Genomic DNA, 22,144 nt, shown 5'->3' with positions numbered 1-22,144 from the left:
TCCGTGTACTGTATATAGTATACTGTATATACCGTGTGTGCTGTGCTGCATGTACTGTGTATATTGTGTGTTGTGTATGCTAGGTGTGCTGTGTCTTCTGCGTGTGCTGTTCCTCTGTATACTGTGTGCTGTGTGCTGAGTGTACTGTGTATACTGCATGTGCTGTGTGGCTCTCTGTGGGTGCCCCCTCCCCGGTCCCCTGTTGGCCATCGGGAAGGATGGGAGTGTGGGCCACCACGTGGGCCTGTCCGGGACTGTGTGTGCAGCCCTGCCCCGTGGGACATGGCAGCCAGCAGGGCCGGTGCAGGGCCTGGAGCTGCAGCCCTTCCTGGGGCAGGCCCTGCTCGGCTGCTCCACGGCAAATAAGGGAGAAGAATGAGAGGTGGGTCCGCTTCAGAGCCTCCCGGGCCGCGTTTATGCACACCAGGCGCTCTTGTGTGCTCGGCCAACTTCCACACCAGCTTCTGGGTGCGCGTCAGCCACCCCCAGCCGCCCCCTGCGGGATCCCAGCCCGCACCTGCCGAGCGCATCCTTCTCACACCCTTGGGGTGCCCTCGGCTCACTGAGATGTTCCTACTTCTGTGGACCCCCCCGGAGCTCTCCGGAGGGAGGACACGGCGTTGAGTCCAGGAAGGTCAGAGCCAGGGAGACCTCGTGGCTCAGCACTGACTGCCCATCTCTGATGCTGACCACCCCACCCTGGCCTCCAGTGCCTGGGGCACCCCCGCTGTCCGCATTGACCGTCATGAAGCCCCAGCACTGACTACCTACCCCTGGCCCTCACCGTCCATCCCGGCCCTCAGGGTGTCCATTGCTCGCTGTGCCCTGGCACTGACCTTCTGTCCCTGGCATTCTCCATCTAACCCGGGGCAGGGACCTGTAGGGCCCCTGTGGTCCCAGCAGGCTGCAGGGACAAACCACGAGGGTCAGAGGGCATTGCTGGGGGGGGCCACCCCAGAGTGGGGTTCGCAGTCTGAATGAGGCGGGTGCCCATGGCTGGGCGTGTGGCGAGGAGCGGGCTCCTCAGGGTCAGCCAGTAGCGCTGGGGTGTGGCTGAAGGGGTCAGCCTGTGCTTGGCTTTTGCTCCCTGTCACCTCAGCCGTGGTGACCCCTGGCCACGGTAGCCCCAGTGTCACCTCAGGGCAGGAGAATGTCCAGCCCTGAGCCACCCTCAGGACAGGGTGCCCAGCTCTGAGGAGGACCTTCGGGCCCCTCCCTGGGCCTCCTTTGGCCTGGAGCCTCAGACCTGTTTCCAGGGACATCCCTGGAGCTCCACAGTACAGTCTGGCTTCCACCTCGCTGCCGACACTGCCCAGCCCAGGACCTGTGTCAGGTGGGGACCCCGCACCCCTCAGCGCCCGTGACAGATGGAGACGCCACATCAGCTGCTCGCCTCGGGTTCCCCATTTGTCCCGGCATGACGCTTTGGGCCTTGTGACACTGTCCATGGCTCGCATGGTGTAGCAGGTGGGTGTGGGTAGCCACGAGGAGCGCGTGTGTATGCGACTCTCCAGTCACAGCCCTGGGACCGGACGTGCTGCTGTGGCCTGGCTGCCACCATCCTTGCGAGCCCCCCGCATCCTGCTGTGCCCCATCCTGTCTGCTTCCGCCCAGCTCAGCCTCTCCCTGTTCCACATGATGCTCTGCCCTGCGATGCAGGGCAGGGACCCGGGGCGCTGGGCTTGGGACCCGGGCCCCTGCCTCCCCACCTGGGTGCCACCGAGCTGGCCGGACGTGGTCCTCCTTTCTGCCCGTTTTCTCTGAGGGCCGTGTCCAGGGAGTCTGCCTGACTCCCCGCCTGCACCGGGTGCCGGGGCCTTCCGGCCGCCTGCTGCTCCCAGAGTCGGACCTGGAAGGGGGGCGGCTGGCGTGGGCTGGTGGCGGGTCCCTGCTCGGCTTGTGGCTGCTTTTCTCCTGCCCCATCCTCTGCTCTCAAGGCTGCAACTTCAAACCTCACCTCACCTGGGGCCAGAACGGTGGGGAGCAGCACCCCATGGGGTGCCCCGAACCCAGCCAGGGGCGCCCCCCACCCCGAAGCCACACACATCACTGTTTCCTGCGGCTACTCCTCGTTCTGCTGGCCGGGACTTTGGCTGTGTTCCCCTCAGGACACAGGCCCCAGAGGGTGACAGATGGCCAGCTGCCCCCTCCCACAGCTGCCTCACTCGTTTTCGTTCTGAAGTCGCTGCTGTGGCAGCTTCCACGTTGCGTGTGGGCAAGCCCCAAGCTAATATTTATCCTGCAAAGTATCCTAAGAATGCCAGCTTGCGTGTTTGTGGAGGGCTCTCTTGGCCTCTGACAGAGGACTGTTGTTGGGGCGATAAACTGAGGCACTGTCCCCACCGGCCACGTTGTGCCCGACCCCGCTCCCGTGAAGAGCGCTTTGTCTCCGCCGCCCGCCCTCCCACCAGGGGCCCACGCTTTCCAGAGGGGCGGTGCCTTGTCCCAGCAGCCCTCCAGGTGTTCTTGCTTGCTCCGTGGCTTGTTCCTGGTGGCTTTCCAGGAACCGGAACCGCTGGCCACTGGCCATGCTGGGCTGCCTCCTTCCAGGCAGGCTGGTCCCCCGGGTCTTACATGTGTGCAGGGAAGCCCACCAGAGCAAGGCGGAGGACGCGGTGGGAGCACAGGGCCACCTTCCCTGAGGTGCCCTTCTCAGCTGCGCTCCATCCCCCGCTGCACAGGCCGGGGGGCCATGGCCTGTTCTCACCCAGCCTTGGGTCTGCCAGCGTGGTGGGGGTCTGCTGCAGCACCTGCAGGCCCAGAGAGGGGTGTGGCTGGGACACAGGAACTGCCCAGGGCAGCGGGTCAGGGTGCAAGGCTGGATAGCACCTTATGCTTGCCTGGGGACCCGGAGGGCTGGTGCCACTGGCCAGAGGGCAGGGCCCGGCCAGCCTCCTTTAGAGACCTCAGGACACCCCCCTCCCGGCCCTCTGGACTTGGTCTCTCCCTCCCTCTCCCTTGTCTCTCAGTCTGCCTGTGTTTGTCCGTCTGTCTGCTGGCTGCCCTGAGGTCCCTTGTGCCCGCCGCCTGTTGCCGTGCTGAACTGCAGTCTGGAGGCTGGGGTGCACCCCCTTCTGGTCTCCTCACACTGCCCACAGCGTGGCCCAGGAAGCGGCCGGACTGTCGGGGGTGCTGGGAGCCCGGCAGCCTTGCCTTCTGCCACTCGCCTCGCAGGGTCCTTCCCTTTTGTTCTGAGCAGAGATTCCTCGACTCTCCTGGTGAACAGACCTGCCACCCTCAGCACTGTCGTGCCCGTCCCGCAGCATGAAGGACACGTGTGTGTCTGCAGCAGGAAGGACTCACTGCTGTGCGGTCACCACATTGTCCTCCAGAACTTTCTCACCATCCCAAACATTTTCAGTATGTCTGAATAGTTGTCCTAGTCGGAGGGTTCCCCTGGTCAGTGCTTCCTGGTCAGTTGCTGAGCCACTGCCTGGACACGTGGAGGTGTGTAGGCATCCTGATGGGCACTGAGCACAGGAGGTGTGCCCGTGTGGGTGTTGCACGTGGAGGTGTGCCCAGTAGGGTGGTGTGTGTGGCAGTGTGTAACAGGTATGTGTAGAGATGCGTGTGACTGCTATGTGTGGAGGTATATGACCGTGGTGTGTTGGAGATGTGTGTGTGAAGTGTGTGACTGTTGTGTGTGGAGGTATGTGACTGGCGTGTGGAGATGTGTGACTGTTTTGTGTGTGTGTGAAGTGTGTGGCTGCTGTGTGTGGAGGTGTGTGACTGACTGGTGTGTTTGTGGCAGTGTGTGATGGTGCGTGTGTGAAAGTGTGTGACTGTGTTGCATGTGGAGGTGTACACGGCTGTTGTGGCACTCGGCAGGCCCAGGAGGAGTGTGGTGTCTTGAAGTGCCCCTTGCAGTTTCGCCCCATTGGAGTGTTTCCACTTCCCGCGTCCCCTTGGGCTCTGGAGGAGCCTGGTGCCCCGGGCAGGGGTGGGGATGGACGGTGGTCCCCGGCTGCAGTCCTGCCCACGCTGCCATCCCTGCTAGGTGCCGGGCGTCCCGGGCTCTTTGCCCACAGGTGTGTGATGGGTGTTTCCATCCGTGTTCCGCAAAGCTCATCTCTGTTTTCAGTGTTTTCTGTCAGGTTTGAGCCGTTTCCTGATGGTTTTTTTTTTCTTTCCGCCAACTGTGATCAGGCTCTTTCTGTTCCCTTGACGTTTGAGGTATGTTTGGCTGAATTCTAGCTGTTTGGGGCTGTCTCCTGGCTGTAGCTTTGACTGTGTTCCAGTTTGTTCTGACTGTATTCGAGCTGTTCTGGTATGGTTCTAACTGGGATCTAGCTGTTTCCTGCTGTGTTCTGGCTCTTTCTGCTGTGGTCTCAGCTGTTCTGGCTGTGGTTCAGGTTTTGTTCTGGTTCATTCTGACTGTGTTCCGTTCTTCTTGGCTATTTCCCATTGTCCTGGCTGTTTTCCAGATGTGCTTTGGCTGTGCTTCTGGCTGTTTCTGACTGTATTCTGGCTGCGTATCAACTGTGCTCCTGGGTAGGTTTTCCCTTTGTCCTGGCTGGTTTGGGCTGTCGTGGCTCTGTTCTCCCACTGTTTCTGATAGTGTTTTGACCAGATTCCATCTATCTATCCCCTGGATGTTTTGCGACTGTTTAAGACCGTGTCCGACTTTCCCTCACTCTTCTGGCCATGTCTGTGCTTTTTGCAGCTGTGTTCTGGTGGTGCTCTGCAGTTTTTGCCTGGCTTCCTGCAATGTGGTGCTGTTTTCGGTTGTGTTCTGACTGTTTTCTCACTCTGTCCTGGCTGTATTCTGGCTGTTTCCAGCTGTGTTTTGGTGCTGAGTGCAGACCATGGAGGTGACTTGTGCCAAAGGGCAGCACTGAGCCCGGAGAAGTCAGCGACTGTTGAATGAGCCTGCAGGATACCCGAGGTGCTTTCAGCTGAGAGGCCTTAGGACCTGTGACCTTGGGAGTGCAGCACTGTTGGGGAGCAGGCAGGGGGATGTAGCCATGCCAGCAGGCCCATGGAGAGCAGTTCAGGTCCTCTCCTGCCCCTATTGGCAGGGAAGGTGGGTACTGACTCCATGCCCCCACATTGAGAGAGGGCTGTGGTGAATGTGCCCATGTGTGAGGAGCAACCTGCTATCCGTGGCAGTGTCTGTGGATAAGGAACACCCAGCAGTGGCAGGTGGGTCTGTCTGTGAGGAACACCCTGCAGTAGTGTGTGCATGTGTGAGGAACACCTTGCTGTGGTATGTCTGTCTGTGAGGAACACCCTGTAGTGGTGTGTTAGTGTGAGGAACACCCAGAGTGGCGAGTGTCCATGTATAAGGACCACCCTGCAGTGGAGGGTATGTCCATATGGGAGAAACAGTCCACAGTGGTGAATCCATCTGTGAGGAACATCCCACAGTGATGTGTCCGTGTGGAAAGAACACCCCGGAGTGGCACATATGTCCGTGTGTGAGGAACACCCCACAGTGGTGAGTGTGACTGTGTGTGAGGAACACCCTGTAGTGGCTGGTGTGTCCATGTGGGAGGAAACACCCCACAGTGGCAAGGTATCCACATGTGAGGAACACTCTGCAGTGGTGTGTCCATGTGGGAGGAACACCCCACAGTGGCGAGTATATCCACGTGTGAGAAACACCCCACAGTGGTGAATCCATCTGTGAGGAACATCCCACAGCGATGTGTCCGCGTGGAAAGAACACCCCGCGCGATGTGTCCGCGTGGAAAGAACACCCCGGAGTGGCACATATGTCCGTGTGGGAGGAACACTCCACAGTGGCGAGTCTATCCACGTGTGAGGAACACCCTGCAGTGCCTGTGTCAGACCTGCAGTCCCCTGGCCCAGGCTGTGTTTTGGTCCTGTGTACGGGGTCTGTGATACCTAGAGAGACCACCCCCAGGGGCCCCTCTGCTGTCCGCCGATAGCGCTCGCGTTCAGATCAGTGACTCCTGCTCTGCTTTGAAAGTCTTGTGTCTGGCCACCGCCTGTTCTGTTTGTCTGCTGGTAACACCGGAAATGGGCTTCTCCCTACCCTCTGCAGGGTCAGCACTTGCCAAAGCTCTTCCTCCTTCTTGTTTGCACCCCTGAACTTGCTGACAGGGTCTGACACCTTGTCCCGCTCTGGGTCCCCGGCGGCATGGGTTGGTGGTGACTCCCCCGTGCAGAGGCCAGTGCCCGCAGTGCTGGCGGGTGTCTTGGGATGGGGAGGCCATGAGCACCTTTGTCCCTGACATGTCCCTAGGCAGCAGCATCTGTGGGAGCCCGGGGTCTCCTTTCCGTCTCCCAGGAGGGAAGGGGGTCGGCTACAGCGTGCGGCTGCGCTGAGGTGGCCTCTCTGCAGTGCCCTTTGGGATGTCCGCTTCCAGCAGCTTTCCCACATGGCGAATGGCCGGAAGTCACGTGTTCTGGCCTGGGCCACCCTTAAATTAGAAACAGGACAATAGAGGAAGTCGTTGATTGGGACAATTGTGGTTTCACTTATCTCGGTGAATCTCAAATCCTGAGCAGAGTGCTGTCAATCGGGAAGCCAGGCAGTGGCGGACCGGACTCCAGAGAGGCGCAGACCCTTTCTAGCCCTCAGCGTGTCCCGCTGTGCGGGGTGGGGGTCCCTTCCCGCTAGGAGGGATCCGTGAGATGCATCCTCAGAGCCCGGGGACACGGTCTGTGCTGTGAGAGGAGCTTCCCGGGTCTCACCCCGGGCCAGGGCGCTACACTGGGCACGAGTGTGAGGATTGGGGATTCTCGGGCCCTACCCCGGGGCCAGGGCTCCCCGCTGGGCCCTGCATCACATTCTGGAGCATGTTGAGGCAGTGGGACCCCAACTGTGAAGATGTGCGGGGGTTGGGGTACTTGGCTAATGGTGCGGGGTGGGGAGCCCCAGCCTCACCCCTGCAAGTGCTTCTGCTCCTCTCTGTGTCCCCTTGTGTGACCCCATGCAGTGGCCTCTTGCAGGAGGTTTTGGGGGACAGCGTGAGGGTGGACAGGGTCAGCACACAGGTAGTGTCTCCGGAATCTCTCCTCACTCAGCTAAAGGCCAAGGTGATGGGGTTTGGACAGGGCCATGTGGCATGCAACGGCTGGGCGTGCACTTGGGTGCAGGGTCAGCGGGGGCAAGTCCGAGAGCCTGGGAGTGAGCGAGCAGAGGAGTGACCGGCGCCCGGCACCCGCCCATGGCCACTCCCTGCACCAAGCCATCCCGGGATGGAGAGCCAGCAGCCGGCTGAGTGCAGGGCACCAGGCCTGGGTGGGCGCCTGTCAGCCTGCCCCTCCCTGCGAGCAGACCCCCCAGGGCAGAGGCCCCCCCATTCCCTGCATCCCTTGTGCAGCTGCCCGCAGGCTCTGGCTCCTGTGCTCATTGTTTCTGTCTCTGGCGGATGTCCCCAGCTGAGACTTGTCTCGCAGACCTGGCCCCAGCACCGTCACCGGGAGGCCCGCAGAGGCCCCGGGGCTGTGCTGGAGCAGCTCTGCCCGTTGCTGGTGGTGCTGACCGGCTGCTTTCTGTCCGTAGATGAGAGGGCCGCCCGCCGAGTAGCTCGTGCGGCCCTGCCCGGCTGGAGGAGGAACGTGGCTGTGTCCATGCCTGCACGACTCGGATAACAGGTAACCTGCCCGTGCCCCCCCCCCCCCCCCCCCCGGCTCCTGCCCCGCAGCCTCTCATGTCCTGATGGGGCCAGGCTTTCCCCAGCCCTGGGCAGCCCCTGATGGGAGCTGGGGAGGGCCTGACCGCCCGCATCCCGCTGGACCGTGGGCCTGAGCCCACCTGCCACATCCCTCCTCCTCACTCGCTTGCCAAGGCCAGACCTAGTGGGCAGTGCCGTGCCGAGATGATGCTCCCTCAGGCCGGCCTCTGGCTTCAGATGCTGCGGCTGAGTGGATGCGGGGAGGCTGTGGTGTCTCTGCAGCCTCTGGGCGGTGCCCCTCGCCCCGCCCCCAGTCCTCCTTGCCTGCGCCCCGCCTTCTCAGTCACCCGCCCCACTCACTGCCATCTCCGCTTCTGCCAGGTGACGGATGTTCACTTGGAGTGAAGGCAAATGGGGGTGTGAGCACAGCAGTGCCCACTCCGTCAGCCCTGGGCCTGCCCTTACACCCCAGGGACCCCCTGATCTTAGGGGTCACCAGCTGTGGTCCTGGGTGCACGGCGTGGATTTGCCCAGAACAGCTTTTGCCTTTTCAGAAGGCTGCGGGAACAACAGACACTTCCCAGGAGTTGGGAGGGGGGGGCGTTCGAGTCCCGCTGTACAGCTGTACACTGCCCCTTTCCCAGCCGACCTGCAGAGCATCCCAGACCCCCGCCCTCCTGAAGGAGACGCTTCCCTTTTGACGCCGTGACCTTTGGGCCGGCTGGTAGCACCCCCCCCCACCTTCACCCCACGGTCAGTCGCATCATCAGATGACTGGAAAGAACCTGTGCTGTGGCCGCGAGGACGAGGCCAGACCCCTCAGGCTCCAGTGGAAGCCGCCTCTACCAGCTGTCTCCTCCCAGCCTCTCCAAGTGCCTGCATTCGTGCACATATATGGCACACGCATGCACACATTCACATAAATGCACATGTGCACACGTGTGTGCTTGTCCACACACTGCATGCTCGTACACTGGCGCTCCAGCAGTGACCCCGGGAGTTGGATATGCCCAAGGCTGAGGGCATGTTTCCCCCCGAAGCGGCTGTGGGAGGGGGTTGGGGCTGTGGCAGGATCCCACGACCTTTGCTGTCCACTCTTGCCATCCATGTACAGAGGAGCGAGCTCCAGAGGCTGCTGTCACCCACGGCTGAGCTCCGAGGTCTCGATCACCCACGGAGGTCGAGCTGCAGCAGGGCCCTCCGCAGCTTCGGGGGGCTCCAGGTCTTGGGGCCTTTCTGGGGAGTAGGTGGTGTCCCCCATTTCCGGGTCCATTCTTAGGGAGCGGGACTTGGTGACTGTCAGCTCCCCACGGGCTCCTGGGCAGGATGAGCCACAGCCCCAACTGTGGGGCCCACCCTCGGGGTGCGGGGTGGCTCTGAGCTCCCTGGTGCCCTCTGTTTTCCTGTGTGTGTGCAGGTGGGGACTTGTGACCTGGCCGCCATGGCCAGTCAGGAGGGACACGGGACCCGTGGGGTCGGGGGTCTCTGAGCCCCAAGAAGGGGCCTCTGAAGTCTGGCTCGGGGTGGTGGTTTTTCCAGAGAGGGGCTGTGCCTCTGTCCCCGCCAGAGCTGTCTGGCCGCACGGGAACGCACCTGGTGTCCAGCCATCACCTTTCCTGCCCCTCCCCCCACCTGCTCCCTCGCCTGTGACCCAGGTGCGCTGCAGGGACAGAGCACCCTGCTGCAGGGACAGAGCACCCTGCGGGACCTCTCTCCCCACTCTCTCCCCACCCCTTTCCTCGACCCAGGGCTGGGTGGGGGCTGGTGGCCGCCTCTGACTCTGCTGCTCGATTTCCTCTCACAGACCCACCAGTCACTCGATGGGGAGCAACCGTGGACCCCCTCTTGGTGTCACCTTCCCGCCTCTGTGTCGCCAGAGCTGCTGCTTTCGCACCTGCTCAGTAGTAATGATGAAACTGGTATTAACTGAATGGCACTCATGGATTTTTAACTCTGACGCTCAGTAACCAGCACCACATGCTCACAGCCCAACCGGAACTGCCCCGTTCTGCTGTGCGAGCGAGAGGTGCGGGCCGTGTGCCGGGCCGCGTGCGCGGGAGGCCGGAGCGCCGAGGCCGAGGAGCGCCGCGTGCCGGGGGCGCCGGTGATGAGGATGGCCCCGCAGAATGCCGACTCCGAGTCCATGCACGTACACGAGCTGCCCGTGGGCCTGCCCCTGCACAAGGCCGCGGGCACCGAGGCCCGCGAGGACGCGGCCAGCGAGGGCTCCATCGACCGCATCCCCGTGCGTCTCTGGGTGATGCACGGGGCCGTGATGTTCGGCCGCGAGTTCTGCTACGCCATGGAGACGGCCCTGGTCACGCCCATCCTGCTGCAGATCGGTGAGTGCGGGGCCAGGCGCGTGCGGCTTCTCGCGAACTCGGGCCGCCTCGAGGACCTTCCTGCCCGCCGGCCCGCCCGCCTACCCGCACAACGCCGCTGCTTCCCCACCAGGGAGAACAGGGCCCACGGCGCACCCAAAGTCAGCACCAGCGCCGGTGGGGCGGGGCCACGGTGGGCGGGCGCCGCCGGTGGGTGTGGCTTCATCTGGGGGCGGGGCCGTCTGAGGGTGTGGTTCCACCTGGGGGTGGGGCCATAAGTAGGCGTGGCTCCATCTGGGGGCGGGGCACCAGCAGGCGTGGCTCCACCTAGGATGGGCCACCGGTGGGCGTGGCTCCATCTGGGGCGGGGCCGTCCAAAGGCGTGATTTCTATTTGTGGGCGGGCGTGGCTCCATCTGGGGTGTCCAGCCCATACAAGGCTGAAGAAGCTGTTGCAGCTGGGGCCGTCTGAGGGTGTGGTTCCATCTGGGGGCGTGGTTCCACCTGGAGGCATGGTTCCAGCTGGGGCGGGGCTCTCTGAGGGTGTGGTTCCATTTGTGGGCGGGGCTGTATCTGGGGCGGGGCTGCTCCATCAGGGGCGGGGACATCTGAGGGTGTGGTCCGTGGCTCCGTTGGGGGTGGGGCCGTCTGTGGGCGTGGTTCCTTCTTGGGGCAGGACCATCTGGGTGTGGCCCATCTGGGGGCGGAACTAGCAAGTACCTTGAACCTGAACAGGTCAGGGGCCTGAGATGCCAACAGCTTCTTCAGCCTTGGGTGTGGGCTGGACACTCCCACCAGGAGGCAGGGATGCACCAGAGGCCCACCACGGTGGGTTTCCAGAATGCTCCTCACATGACACTTCCCGTAGCTCAGGGTCACTGTGTCCTTGTGCTCACACATAGCCTCCATACCTGGGGTCCCTATGCCCCGCACCCCCATACCTGGGGTCCCCCACACTCCATGCCCTATACTTAGGGTCTCTGTGCCTCTCTGCCTCAGTGGCTGTGCCCTGAGTCTGTCCCCAGGCACCGATGGGCCTGTCTCACATTGGGGTTCCAGGTGCTGGTCAGTGTCTGGAGGCCCCCTCAAGCCAGTGGCCCCCGTTTTCTGCCTTTCCCCTCATGGTTGCGTCTCTCTGCACCTCTGCCCTCATCCCACCAGTCCCCGCTGCGCGCTGGGCTTGGTACCCGAGGCCTCCTTCGGTCCTGCCACCCACTGCCGCCAGCCCCCTCCAATATGTCTCTGCTCCAAGACTGGGCTACCTGCACCCTTGGGTGCATGGACATTGGAGTTCAGATACAGTCTCCTCTGCCAGCATATTTGGGGTCGGGGGTCCACGCAGTCTGGGACTGAGGAAGGCCCTGATGACTGCTGCCTCCCCGCTGCCTCCTGCAGACCACTGGCCCCGTGGCTCCAGCCAGGAAGTCTCAGAGTGTGGGCATCATGGGCACAGGCACGGCCCACCTTGCACACAGGCCCCTCAGCACCCAGCACCCACCTCCACGTCCTCTGGCCTGTGTGTCGGGCCAGAACCTCTGGGTGCCGAGCTGGGGCCAGGCCCTCCGCCTCCTCCCGCTCTTCCCTCGTTCTCTCACTCCTCCCCCATCTCATTCCTTCCTGGCCCATCTCTTCTCTCTTCCCCTTCTCTACTCCCCTTCCTCTTTTCTCCCCTCTTCCCTCTCCTCTCTTCCTCTTTCTTCTCTCCTCCCCCTCCTCCTCCTTCCTCCTCTCGCCCCTCCTCCCACCCCTCCTCTCTCCCTCCCTCCCCCGCCCCTGCGGCCTTGCAGAAGCAGACCTGACCTTTCACGGGGTCTCAGGGCCAGCCTGGCTTCCCCTCAGGTGGGCTGTGAGGATCTTGGCCCTGGTGGGGCCCCGAACCCTGCCACTGCCACCAAGCCAGGAGCTGGGGCGTGTCCCTGTCCGTCACCTCCTGCATTGAGGCTCTGCCTCTCGAGTCGGGTGTGGACACAGTGGCTGGGCTCAGGATCGGAGCTTGGCTGCTCTGCCCGCCACTGCTCCTCAGGTCCAGCCATATGCCCGAACCCTGCCCCGCCCGTGTCTCTGCCTTGCTCCCTGAGGTGCTGGAAGCCCTGGGGGACCTGCCTGGGGGCTGGAGCACCCCTGCCTGCCCCTCTTGGGCCTGCAGCCCCGGGCTGGACATGTGCGGTGGCAGTCAGTCCTGCCCGTCTGCCTGGAGCTCTTCCCTGGCCCTCTGTGTGTCGGGCCAGAACCTCTGGGTGCCGAGCTGGAGGCCTGGGGCCGAGCTGGCCCTCTGGAGTTGGGGGACAGGAAGCCCTCTCCCCTGAGCCTGCCCGTTGGCTCTCCCACCCTTCTCTTGCGGACACCCCCAGACCCTCTGCCCAGTCCCCACCATGCAGGAGGCCACAGCCCCGCCAAGCCCGCTGCAGAGCTGTGGTGACTTCCAGGCCCTCACCCTCCGCCACCCAGGGGCCGTGGGGGGCTCTGGGAATCCCCCAGTTGGTGGCACTGTGAAGGTGGCCCGGGCCAGGGAGTTGGGGTGTATTTGTACAAACCTTCTCAGCTAGGTGCGGGTGGTGGGGGGTTGCGGGGGTGCCTTCCGCAGAGCCCCAGGCCAGAGATGGGTGGAGCCACCGGCCTCGAGGGGCCTCTGGGCACGGGGCGGAGGGCAGCTTCGTGGGGATGGTTCCGTTTTGGCTGTACATGTGCTGTTCTGGAATGGAGATGCGGCAGCAGCCGGTCGGGAGGGCTGGGACGACCAGGAGACACCTTTCCCAATGGGTAACCAGCACACCCAGTGCCCGGGGGGGTGGGGGTGGCCCACACTGTGGTTTCCAGGGGTCGCGTGATCTGGAGGCCTGTGGTTCTCGTGGCTCTGTGCCCCCACTGCGAACCCCCTGGTCCCTCCTGCCTGTCCTCCCCAGCAGCAGGCAGACACCCGCAGTGGCCGGAGATGTCCTGTGATGTGTGAGGAGGCCACGACCTTGACCCCCACCTGCCGTGCCGCCCCCCCACCCCCACCCCCTAGGCCCTGCACTGCCCTGTCCTCTCTCTAACATGAGTCTCCCCAGGGGGCAGGTTCTGGAACGTTCCCGGCGGCTCCGTGCCCGGCCTCAGGCTGGAGCCTGGCGTCCCTGAGGGACTGTTTCCTGCACTGGACGTGAGGGTCCCCGCAACCCGGTTCTCACGGGAGGAGCCTCGGGCCGAGCCCGTCTGGCTGTGGACGCTTTGTCTGAGCACGTGCGCGTGAGCCCAGTTCCCAGCCAGGCCCTTTGTCCTGACCCAGAGACGCGGGACTGGACGGGAGCCACGGCGTGATGGCAGGGCCGCGTGGCCCATGACCTCCCCCCGCCCCCGCCGGCGTGACACCGGCGCGTTTCCTGTGGCTGCGGCTCCCACCATTGTTGTCCGGCTGTCGCTGGAAGAAAACAAACCGTATTTACGGCTGGGAAACGCGCGGCCTGCGGGCAGCAGCGCCACCCGGCCACCTCGTCGCAGAGGGCGCGAGGGGAGCAACTTCTTCCGGTGCCAAGACCTCCCGGTGCCGGGGCTCCGGCTCTGGGCGCCGTCGGGACCAGTGGCCCCTGCCCCCCTGCCGAGGTCTCAGCCAGCCTTGCTTGTCCCTCGAGGGGTAGCCTTTCCAGCTGGGGGAGGGACGGGCTGAGGGCCAGGCTGGTGGCCGCGAAAGGGGCACCTCTGGGGCAGGCTCCAGACCTGACTTGGTGCTCACGATGGCCCCGGGGAATGTCTGGGCTGGCCGGATGGTGGCCTGGGGCTGGGGTGGTAGGACGGCAGGAGGGGCGGCCCTTGGACCCACGCTCCAGCCCAGGGGGTGCTGGGCTGGGCAGAGGCTCCGGAGCCCGGCCCCATGCCCTGTGCTGAGCACAGCAGCTCCGGGGGCCGTCACGGGGCCGGGCCCACCATCCCCCACTCCCCTGTCCCCAGAGGCAGCTGGTTTCTGGGTTCCATGGGGTCAGGGGTGGGGGGTTCCCCTTGTTCCCCACGCCTGGCCGTTGTGGTGTCCGGGGGTTACACTCTGTGTCTGCTGCTCTGGGGACCTTGGACACAGATGCCCAAACTCGCCCCCTGGTGTCTGGACAGCAGTTCCACCCTGAGCTCTGGGGGCCCTAATGAACCTCCTGGGGGCCGCGGGAGCTTCCTGCCCCCCTGCTCAGACAGGTGGGGGCTGTGGGCGCAGAGTCCAGTTCCCCCTCCCCTGAGCTTCCTGGGCCCAGCAGTCCGTCAGCTGACGAGGCCTGGCACATGGTACCAAGCATGGCCATGTGGAAGGCGTTTGCCCTGGTGGTCACTTCTCAGCTGTTCACTCGTCTGTGACCTCGGCTCCTGCCAGAGGACAGCAGCAGCCTGGGTGTAGCCTGTCCAGCAGGAACCCTGGATCCCGAGTGTCCTCTCCGCCTGAGGGGGCCGACCTGGGCTCTGATGTGACCCCTCCCCAGGGTGTGGGCACGAGGAGGCACTGCCCTTCCGTGTCCTCCCCAGGTGCCCATGCCCACACCCAGAGTTGCTCTGACTGTGTAGGTGGGGGGGCACGGGTACAGGAGCGGGGTCCCGCGCACGTGTCCAGTGCAGGGTTGGCTGGGGGAGGGGAGGCCATGCCACGTGTGCACCTGGCATGCCAGGCAGGAGGTGCCTCTGTCCTCCTGGGGGTGAGGGCCGGGTGCTGAGAGGGGACCCAGGGCTGGCAGCCCATCTGGGCCTGAGCTCAGGATTGGTGTGTTCCAGAGGCCGCCCTGTCCTGTCGGCTGGGGGTGGGCAGGGGTGCTTCAGGGGCTCCGGGGGCCTCGGGGCCTCTCGTCCAGAGTCTGGGCTCAGCCCGTGGCTGCCTGGTCACCCCACAGAGAGCTGCACTCCCCGGAAGTGCAGCAGGTGCCCCACTGTGAAGTCTCCCTGGGACCCCCCGGAGTTGTCCAGGATTCCAAGGGGAAGGTGGGCCCTAGGAAGGCAGCCGAGCGCTCTGCGTGCAAGCATGTGCACATGCGCGAGTGTGCGTGCTGTGTGCGAGTGCCTGTGTGAGCACAAGCGTGTGTGCATCCACAGTGTGCGTGTTCGCACGTGTGGATGCACATGTGTGCATGTGTGTGAGCGCCGCATGCTTGTGCACGCGGTGGTACTCCCTGAAACCACACGTGGCCCTTCCTTGCTCTGTCTGGGCGTCCCTTGGGGGCTCTCCCGGTTGCCCTGCTGTGTCGACCCGGCTGTGGCCTGCAGACGGGCTGGGGTGATGGATGAGGAACTGGTGCGTTCGCGGTATTCCGGAACCCGCTCAGGAGCTCCTGCTTCCTCTGCTGAGGGCAGGGCTGGCCCGCCTGGCGGGGGGAGCTGCCCGCACTGCCTGTGTGTGCTCCGGGGCCCAGCACCTGCCGCCCGACTACCAGGGCACCTGGGATCTGGAAAGTGCAGTTGGCATGGGCGCAGAACACGGGGCTTGGTGCACAGTTGGCAGCCGCCCCTGGAGCCGTCCCGTCGGTGGCCTGCTCCGGCGCAGGGCTGCCATCTCGTGCCACTGCAGATGAGGCAGCCACCTGAGCTTGGCCATGGCTGTCCCAGTCTCCCTGGTTCTGGGCTTCCACTGGGGCTCCAGCATGGCTGCCGTGGCCTTGGTGTCCTCGGAGGGGCTGTTTGTGGCCCACTTGGCTCAGTGCCTGGTGTGCCCAGGATGGTACCAAGCTGCCCCGAGACCTGGGCGCTGCACAGTGCCAGCAGGTGGTCCTGGTGCCCACACTCCACTACCCTCAACACTGTCAGCTGTGAGGGTGCATGTCTGTGTGCGCGTCTGCACACACGTGACTGTTCCTCTCTGCATGTGTGTCTGGGAATGTGCCCGTCTGCACGTATGTTTGTGTGTGTCTCCATGTGTCTGTGTGTGCATGTGTGCCTGTGTCTGTATGTGTCCATGTTCCCGTGTGTGTGCCTGTGCATATGTCTGTGAGTGTGTATGTGCACCCATGTGTGTATCTGTGTTTGCGATGTGTGTGTTGCCCCTGCATGTGTCTGAGTGTGTGTATATGCCCATGCATGTGTGCCTATGAGTGTGTGCCCGTGCGTGTCTGTGTGCCTGTGAGTGTGTGTGTGTCCGTGAGTGTGTTTGTGTGTCAGTGTGTGTGCCCATGTTTGTCTGTGTGTCTGTAGGTGTGTGTGTGCCCGTGCGTGTGTCTGTGTGTCTATGTATGTGTTGCCCCTGCATGTGTCTGAGTGTGTGTGCCCGTGTGTGTGCGCCCGTGTGTGTCTATGTGTGTTGCCTGTGCGTGTGTCTGAGTGTGTGTGTATGCTCGTGCATGTGTGTCTGAGTGTGTGTGCCCATGTGTGTCTGTATGTCTGAGTGTCTGCCCATGCGTGTCAGTGTGTGTGTGTGCCCGTGTGTGTCTGTGTGTCTGTGAGTGCGTGTGTGTGTGCCCGTGCGTGCTGTTGACTGACGTCGTGTCCCCGCAGGCCTCCCGGAGCAGTACTACAGCCTGACATGGTTTCTGAGCCCCATCCTTGGCCTGATCTTCACGCCACTCATCGGTTCTGCCAGTGACCGCTGCACGCTTCGCTGGGGCCGCCGGCGGCCCTTCATCCTCGCCCTGTGTGTGGGCGTGCTGTTCGGCGTCGCGCTTTTCCTGAACGGTTCTGCCATTGGTGAGTGACCCCGAGAAGTCCCAGCTGGGGCAGCTTTCCGCTTGACGAAGGGGGGGGCCCTGCTAAGTGGCCGCCTGGCGCGGCCCCGGCTCGGGGTCCTGCTTGGCGTGCCGGCGGCCCCCGTGGGAACTGCACGGGACCCTGTTCACAGGGAAACGCTTCCTGTTGTGGCTGTGCCTTCCTGCCTGTCCCCCACGTCCTGCCGGGCGTCCCTTCGCTCTGCCGTCTTCTCAGGCTCTGTATTGAAACCCCCCCACGCCAGCACCCGCTGCTGCCGCTTCTCACGTTTGTTTTGTGTTTGGGGTGTTGGGAAGAATGGCGTTCTCGTGGGACACCCATCTTTGCCCCAGTGGTGCCCGTCAGCAGTCTGGGAACAAAGCCTGCCCGTGGGGGCCTCCCGGGCGGGGGCTCCTGTCCCGGCTCCCTGCAGGTCGTTCCCACTGGCCTGGAGGTGACGTCACTTGGTCCAGCTTTGTCCTGGGGGGTGGCAGCACCCAGACCTGGGGCCGTGGAGGCAGCAGTGCTCCCTGCAAGGCCTGGCCCGAGGAGCAGGGACCGCAGGTGCCTGCCCAGCGCGGCCTCCTCTGGCCGGGATGCTCGCCCTCTTGCTCTGTGTTGGCCATGGGACACTTCGAAGCCAGGGACTGGGCCTGTGTTGAGTCCCTTCGGGCAGGGTCCCCAGTCCTCTGGGTGGGACAGAGGAGACTCCTGGGCAAGGGTGGCAGACGCGGTCGGTGTGGGCGTCTCCCCTGACCCTCGCTGTGCTCGCCAGGCCTGGCCCTCGGTGATGCCCCCAATCGGCAGCCCATCGGCATCGTCCTCACCGTACTGGGGGTAGTGGTCCTAGACTTCAACGCCGACGCCACCGAGGGGCCCATCCGCGCATACCTGCTGGACGTGGTGGACAGTGAGGAGCAGGACATGGCGCTGAACATCCACGCCTTCTCGGCCGGTGAGCCCGCGCCCCGGCCCACCGAGTCAGGGGGGTCCTGCTCCCCGCCCCCGCACCCGCTCTGAGCCCTCCCTCCCGCCCACAGGCCTCGGGGGGGCCATCGGCTATGTGCTGGGCGGCCTGGACTGGACGCAGACCTTCCTGGGCGCCTGGTTCCGGACGCAGAACCAGGTGTTGTTCTTCTTCGCGGCCATCGTGTTCTCGGTGTCGGTGACCCTGCACCTGTTCAGCATCGAGGAGGAGCAGTACAGCCCCCCACAGGAGCGCCGCGCCGAGCCCGACGGCCCCGCTGTCCCACGCCTGCCCGCGCCCTTTCCTGACGAGGTGCAGTCGGAGCACGAGCTGGGCCTGGACTTCCCAGACGCGGACCTGGTGCGCAGCAAGAGCGACTCGGTGCTGCATGTGCCGGACGCGGCGCTGGCCCTGGAGCCCGAGACGCTCTTCCTGCACGGCATCGAGCCGTCCATCTTCCACGACGCCTCCTGCCCCGGCACGCCCCGCAGCACCAGCCGGGAGCTGGCCCCGGCCCGGCCTCCCCGCCGGCAACCCCCGCCCGGGGACGGCGCCACAGAGGACGAGACGCTGCTGGAGGGCCACCCGGATGATGCCAAGGTGCCCAACGGGGGCGGCACCCAGGCCTGGGACGGCCTGGGGGACTATGCGCGCATCGACGCCAAGCCCACGGCCGCCGTGCCGGGCTCCATGCGGCGGCGGCGGCATGCCTTCCGCCGCCAGGCATCCAGCACCTTCTCCTACTACGGCAAGCTGGGCTCACACCGCTACCGCTTCCGGCGGGCCAACGCCGTGGTGCTCATCAAGCCGTCGCGCAGCATGAGCGATCTCTACGACCTGCAGAAGCGCCAGCGGCAGCGCTGCCGCCGCAGGCACCAGAGCGGCGCCACCACATCCAGCGGCGACACGGAGAGTGAGGAGGGCGAGGGTGAGACGACGGTGCGGCTGCTGTGGCTGTCCATGCTGAAGATGCCGCGCGAGCTCACGCGCCTGTGCCTCTGCCACTTGCTCACCTGGTTCTCCGTCATCGCCGAGGCCGTGTTCTACACCGACTTCATGGGCCAGGTCATCTTCGAGGGGGACCCCAAGGTGAGCCGCCCCTCGCCCGCTGGCGGGTGGTGCCGTGGAGCCCACCCTTCCAGGGCCAGTGCCCCCCACCTCATCCTCCTGAGCTCCGTTTGCTTCTGCAACAGGCACCCTCCAACTCCACCGAGTGGCAGGACTACAACGACGGGGTCAAGATGGGCTGCTGGGGATTGGTCATCTATGCGGCCACTGGCGCCATCTGCTCCGGTAAGCGGGCCTGACCCAGTGGGTGACCTTGTGGGGACAGGTGCGAGGGAGCCCTACGTCTCCCGGTTGAACCTCGGGGTCGGGCATGAACCTGACTGTCCTGAGCCCCTGTGGACGGGACGGGGTTGGGCATCCACACAGGGGTCCAGCCAGGAGGGCGGGCGGGTGTTGTAGGCAGAGATGCCATGACAGGAGAAGACCTGAGGCTTGGCCAGTGCTCAGCTGTCCACACGAGGGATGGCCAGGAGGGCTCCGGGGAAGGCCCAGCCTGGTCCCGGGCCAGGAAGGGTGCAGTGAGCTCCCTGCTGGCCCCGGAAGCCATGGTTGGGGGTGTTGGCAAACCACGGCACATGTGGGCAGGGCCTGTGTGTGGAGGTGGCGGGCAAGTGGCCAGGGCCCTGGGTGTGCCCACTGGCCTCATCCTTTCACCAGCGCTGCTGCAGAAGTACCTGGACAACTACGATCTGAGCATCCGGGTCATCTACGTGTTGGGCACCCTGGGCTTCTCCATTGGCACAGCCGTCATGGCCATGTTCGCCAACGTCTACGTGGCCATGGTCATGATCAGCACCATGGGCATCGTGTCCATGAGCATCTCCTACTGCCCCTATGCCCTGCTGGGCCAGTACCACGACATCAAGGAGGTGCGTACGGGCGGGTGGGCTGGGCTCTGGGGGGTGGGAGGTCAGGACCTGGCCACCAGCTCTTAGTGTTGCCCCTGGCGCTGTCCAGAGGTTCACTGCCCCTCCTGAGGCCAGAAGCTGGCCTGCTGTGGTCCTGGTGGACAGGAGCCTTCAGGGGCAAGCAGACAGTGCCCTGAGCAGCCCTGTGCCCAGGTGTGTGCTCTGCGGACCCACCTGCCCTGCCCTGGGCCATGGTGGCTATTAGCCCCGCGCATGTGGGAGGGCACCCGGCCCTCAGGCTGCAGGGACGCCCGACCCTGGAGCTCCACTGTTAGCTTCAGACTCTCCTTTGTCACCTAGACCCCCAAACCCATCTGGGTTGAGGTGTGGCTCCGATCGGTGGGTGGGGCTGGGCAGGGACGGGAGACCAAAGAGGCGTGGCTCCGTGTTGTGGGCGGGGCTGAGCAGGGGCTGGGACCAGGAGGCGTGGCTCTAATTGGGTGGGGTCCATCAGGGGCGGGGCCTGAGGGGCGGGGCTCCTCTTTGTGGGCGGGGCTGAGCAGGCCGAGGGCACAAAGGTGTGACTCCGATTGGTGGGTGGGGTTCGGCAGGGGTGGGGCCTGAGGGGCGGGGCTCCACTGGTGGGCGGGGCCAGGTGCAGGGCGGGCGTGGTGCAGCTTGGCTGCGAGAGCTCTGCAGACGCTGCTGTCGTCTTCCCCTGCAGTACGTGCACCACAGCCCTGGGAACTCCAAGCGCGGCTTCGGCATTGATTGCGCCATTCTCTCCTGCCAAGTCTACATCTCGCAGATCCTCGTGGCCTCGGCCCTCGGGGGCGTGGTGGACGCCGTGGGGACCGTGCGTGTCATCCCCATGGTGGCCTCCGTGGGCTCCTTCCTGGGCTTCCTCACAGCCACGTTCCTGGTGATTTACCCCGACACGTCGGAGGAGACCAAGGACGAGCAGAAGGGCCTCTCGGGCCTAGCCGGGGGCGACAGCAGTAGCGAGAAGCCCATGGTGCTGCGGCTGGCGGGCAAGGAGGGCGCGGCCCGGGCAGGGCTGGTGGAGACAGAGTCCATGGTGTGAGCGCCGGTGGGGGGGGACGCAAGCGGGGGGCGCAAAGCAGGAGCTGCACCGGGCGAGGGCGCGGCGGGACAGGGGAGCGCACGCAGGCCTTCCTGCCTGTCCCCCAGCGCCCCCCCAGCAGTAGGCAGAAGTACCACACTAATTACTTTTTCTGCAGTTAATCAGTTTGAAATATTTTTTATGTTTGAGAAAGATCTCTTCACTTCGGGCCTCTTATTGGCAGGTCTCCTTCTGCATGTTCTTCCGTTGTGAGCCAGGTCTGCAGTGCGGCCGTGGAGCAGAGCCTGAATCTGCCCTCTTACGAGCCTGCCCCCCGCTTGAGTCTCAGGTCCCGTCCTGGGCCGCTGCCCGCCGTGTGTGACCGGCGCCCGCACTTTTTGGGGTGCTGTCTGCAGAGACTAGTTTTCTTGACCTTTTGACAGATTTTCTCCCGGAGCCCGGCAGCTCCTGTTCTTGGCGCGCGTGAGATTGGCCGTACGCCTCGCACCAAAGCTGGGGAGCAGTACCCCTGGGTCTCGGGGAACAGGCAGCTTTGGGGACGGGCTGAGACACCCGTGGCGTCGGGTCGGGCTGCCTGCCCTCAGCCCTCGGCTCACCAACAGCTAATTCTGTTCTTGCACTTTGAGCCTCTTCCACCGCCTCTGGGGGCCTCGGGAGAGCAGCGCCCCAGTCCCTGTCCCCATCCTGCCACCAGGCCTACCTCGGAGCCCCCGCTGGCACCCCCTGGACGCATCTGACCTCTCGCCTGCCTACCATTGGACACTGGAGCACAGGCGGGGACGGCAGGGGGCGCGGGGGAGCTGCTGCCCCCGTGCCATGCACTGTCCCTCCACCCAGTGCCCACTCCCAGGCCCCCCGTCTCCGCTGGGCCCCCACCACCGAGAGCCCGAGGGTCCCACCTGCCGCACAGTCGGCACCCTCAGAGTGAGCTGGGAGGGCGGAGAATCATGCTGCAGTGTGACCGTCCGAGCAAATGTACAGACACGAATATATATTTCAGGATGAAACCAACCATTTTTAAATAAATTACTTGAATTTTCTGTGTACTTCCTGTGGTGATGGGTGTGGCCTTGTGGGCTATTGAAACGGGAGATTTCCCCATGGAGGAGGAGCACCGCCCTGGAATTAGCCCTACAGGCTTCCTGGTGGGTGGAGGGCACAGCACACGTAGGGTCTGCGCGCAGTCACGGGTGTGGGGTAGGTTGTCCTCCCCTGCCCTTTTGGAATGGGGGGGGGGGCGCACCCTCTCAACCTGTTAACCTGGTAGTCTGGCTCTGTCCCTGGCCCTCCTGGGTTCCCTCTGCCTGGGGGAGCAAGTAGGAAGCCCCAGCTGAGGAAAGTCAGTGTGAGGCCTGTTGGGGGGTAATGGAGACACCCCGCCCCCAGGGAGTGCAGGTGGGTGGGCAGGGGCTGGCCGACCAAAGCAGAATGAGAACAGACCCAGTGGCTGGGACTTGTCTCATCCACTGAAGGGCCCTGGAAAGAATTGGGGATGGGGGTGCCGGGAGGCTAGGCTGGGCTGGGGGCAGCCACAGTCACTTGGTTCCCAAGTGAGCCCATCACCTGGAGGTCTTTCTCCTGCTGCTAGCAAGCTCGCACCTTTGGAACCTCACCTCCCCACCCAGCCACCTGTCACACCCCTGCCTGGATCCTGGC

The 22,144-nt window shown here is 64.3% G+C and overlaps 1 protein-coding gene across 2 annotated transcripts in view; it reads left to right on the top strand.

Annotated features, from left to right (window-relative positions):
• The window catches only part of SLC45A4 (solute carrier family 45 member 4), a 30,883-nt gene extending 9,349 nt beyond the window's left edge, over positions 1 to 21,534 (top strand). Inside the window, exons 2-9 of one of the 2 annotated variants that reach the window (XM_056125200.1) lie at positions 7,475 to 7,566; positions 9,391 to 9,928; positions 16,336 to 16,524; positions 17,297 to 17,476; positions 17,562 to 18,577; positions 18,682 to 18,781; positions 19,214 to 19,425; positions 20,129 to 21,534. In XM_056125200.1, the coding sequence (XP_055981175.1) occupies positions 9,694 to 9,928; positions 16,336 to 16,524; positions 17,297 to 17,476; positions 17,562 to 18,577; positions 18,682 to 18,781; positions 19,214 to 19,425; positions 20,129 to 20,488 (2,292 nt within the window). In that variant the 5' untranslated portion in view covers positions 7,475 to 7,566; positions 9,391 to 9,693 and the 3' untranslated portion in view covers positions 20,489 to 21,534. The remainder of the gene's footprint in view (positions 1 to 7,474; positions 7,567 to 9,390; positions 9,929 to 16,335; positions 16,525 to 17,296; positions 17,477 to 17,561; positions 18,578 to 18,681; positions 18,782 to 19,213; positions 19,426 to 20,128) is intronic. The other variant, XM_056125201.1, reaches the window with a different exon arrangement.
• The last annotated feature ends 610 nt before the right edge of the window (positions 21,535 to 22,144 follow it).

This window comes from Sorex fumeus, unplaced genomic scaffold (genome assembly GCF_029834395.1).
Source record: "Sorex fumeus unplaced genomic scaffold, SorFum_2.1 ptg000054l, whole genome shotgun sequence".
In the NCBI taxonomy this organism is placed as follows: Eukaryota; Metazoa; Chordata; class Mammalia; order Eulipotyphla; family Soricidae; genus Sorex; species Sorex fumeus.
Note: the sequence above shows the minus strand (reverse complement) of the source record. Positions and strands in the feature narration are given on the sequence as shown.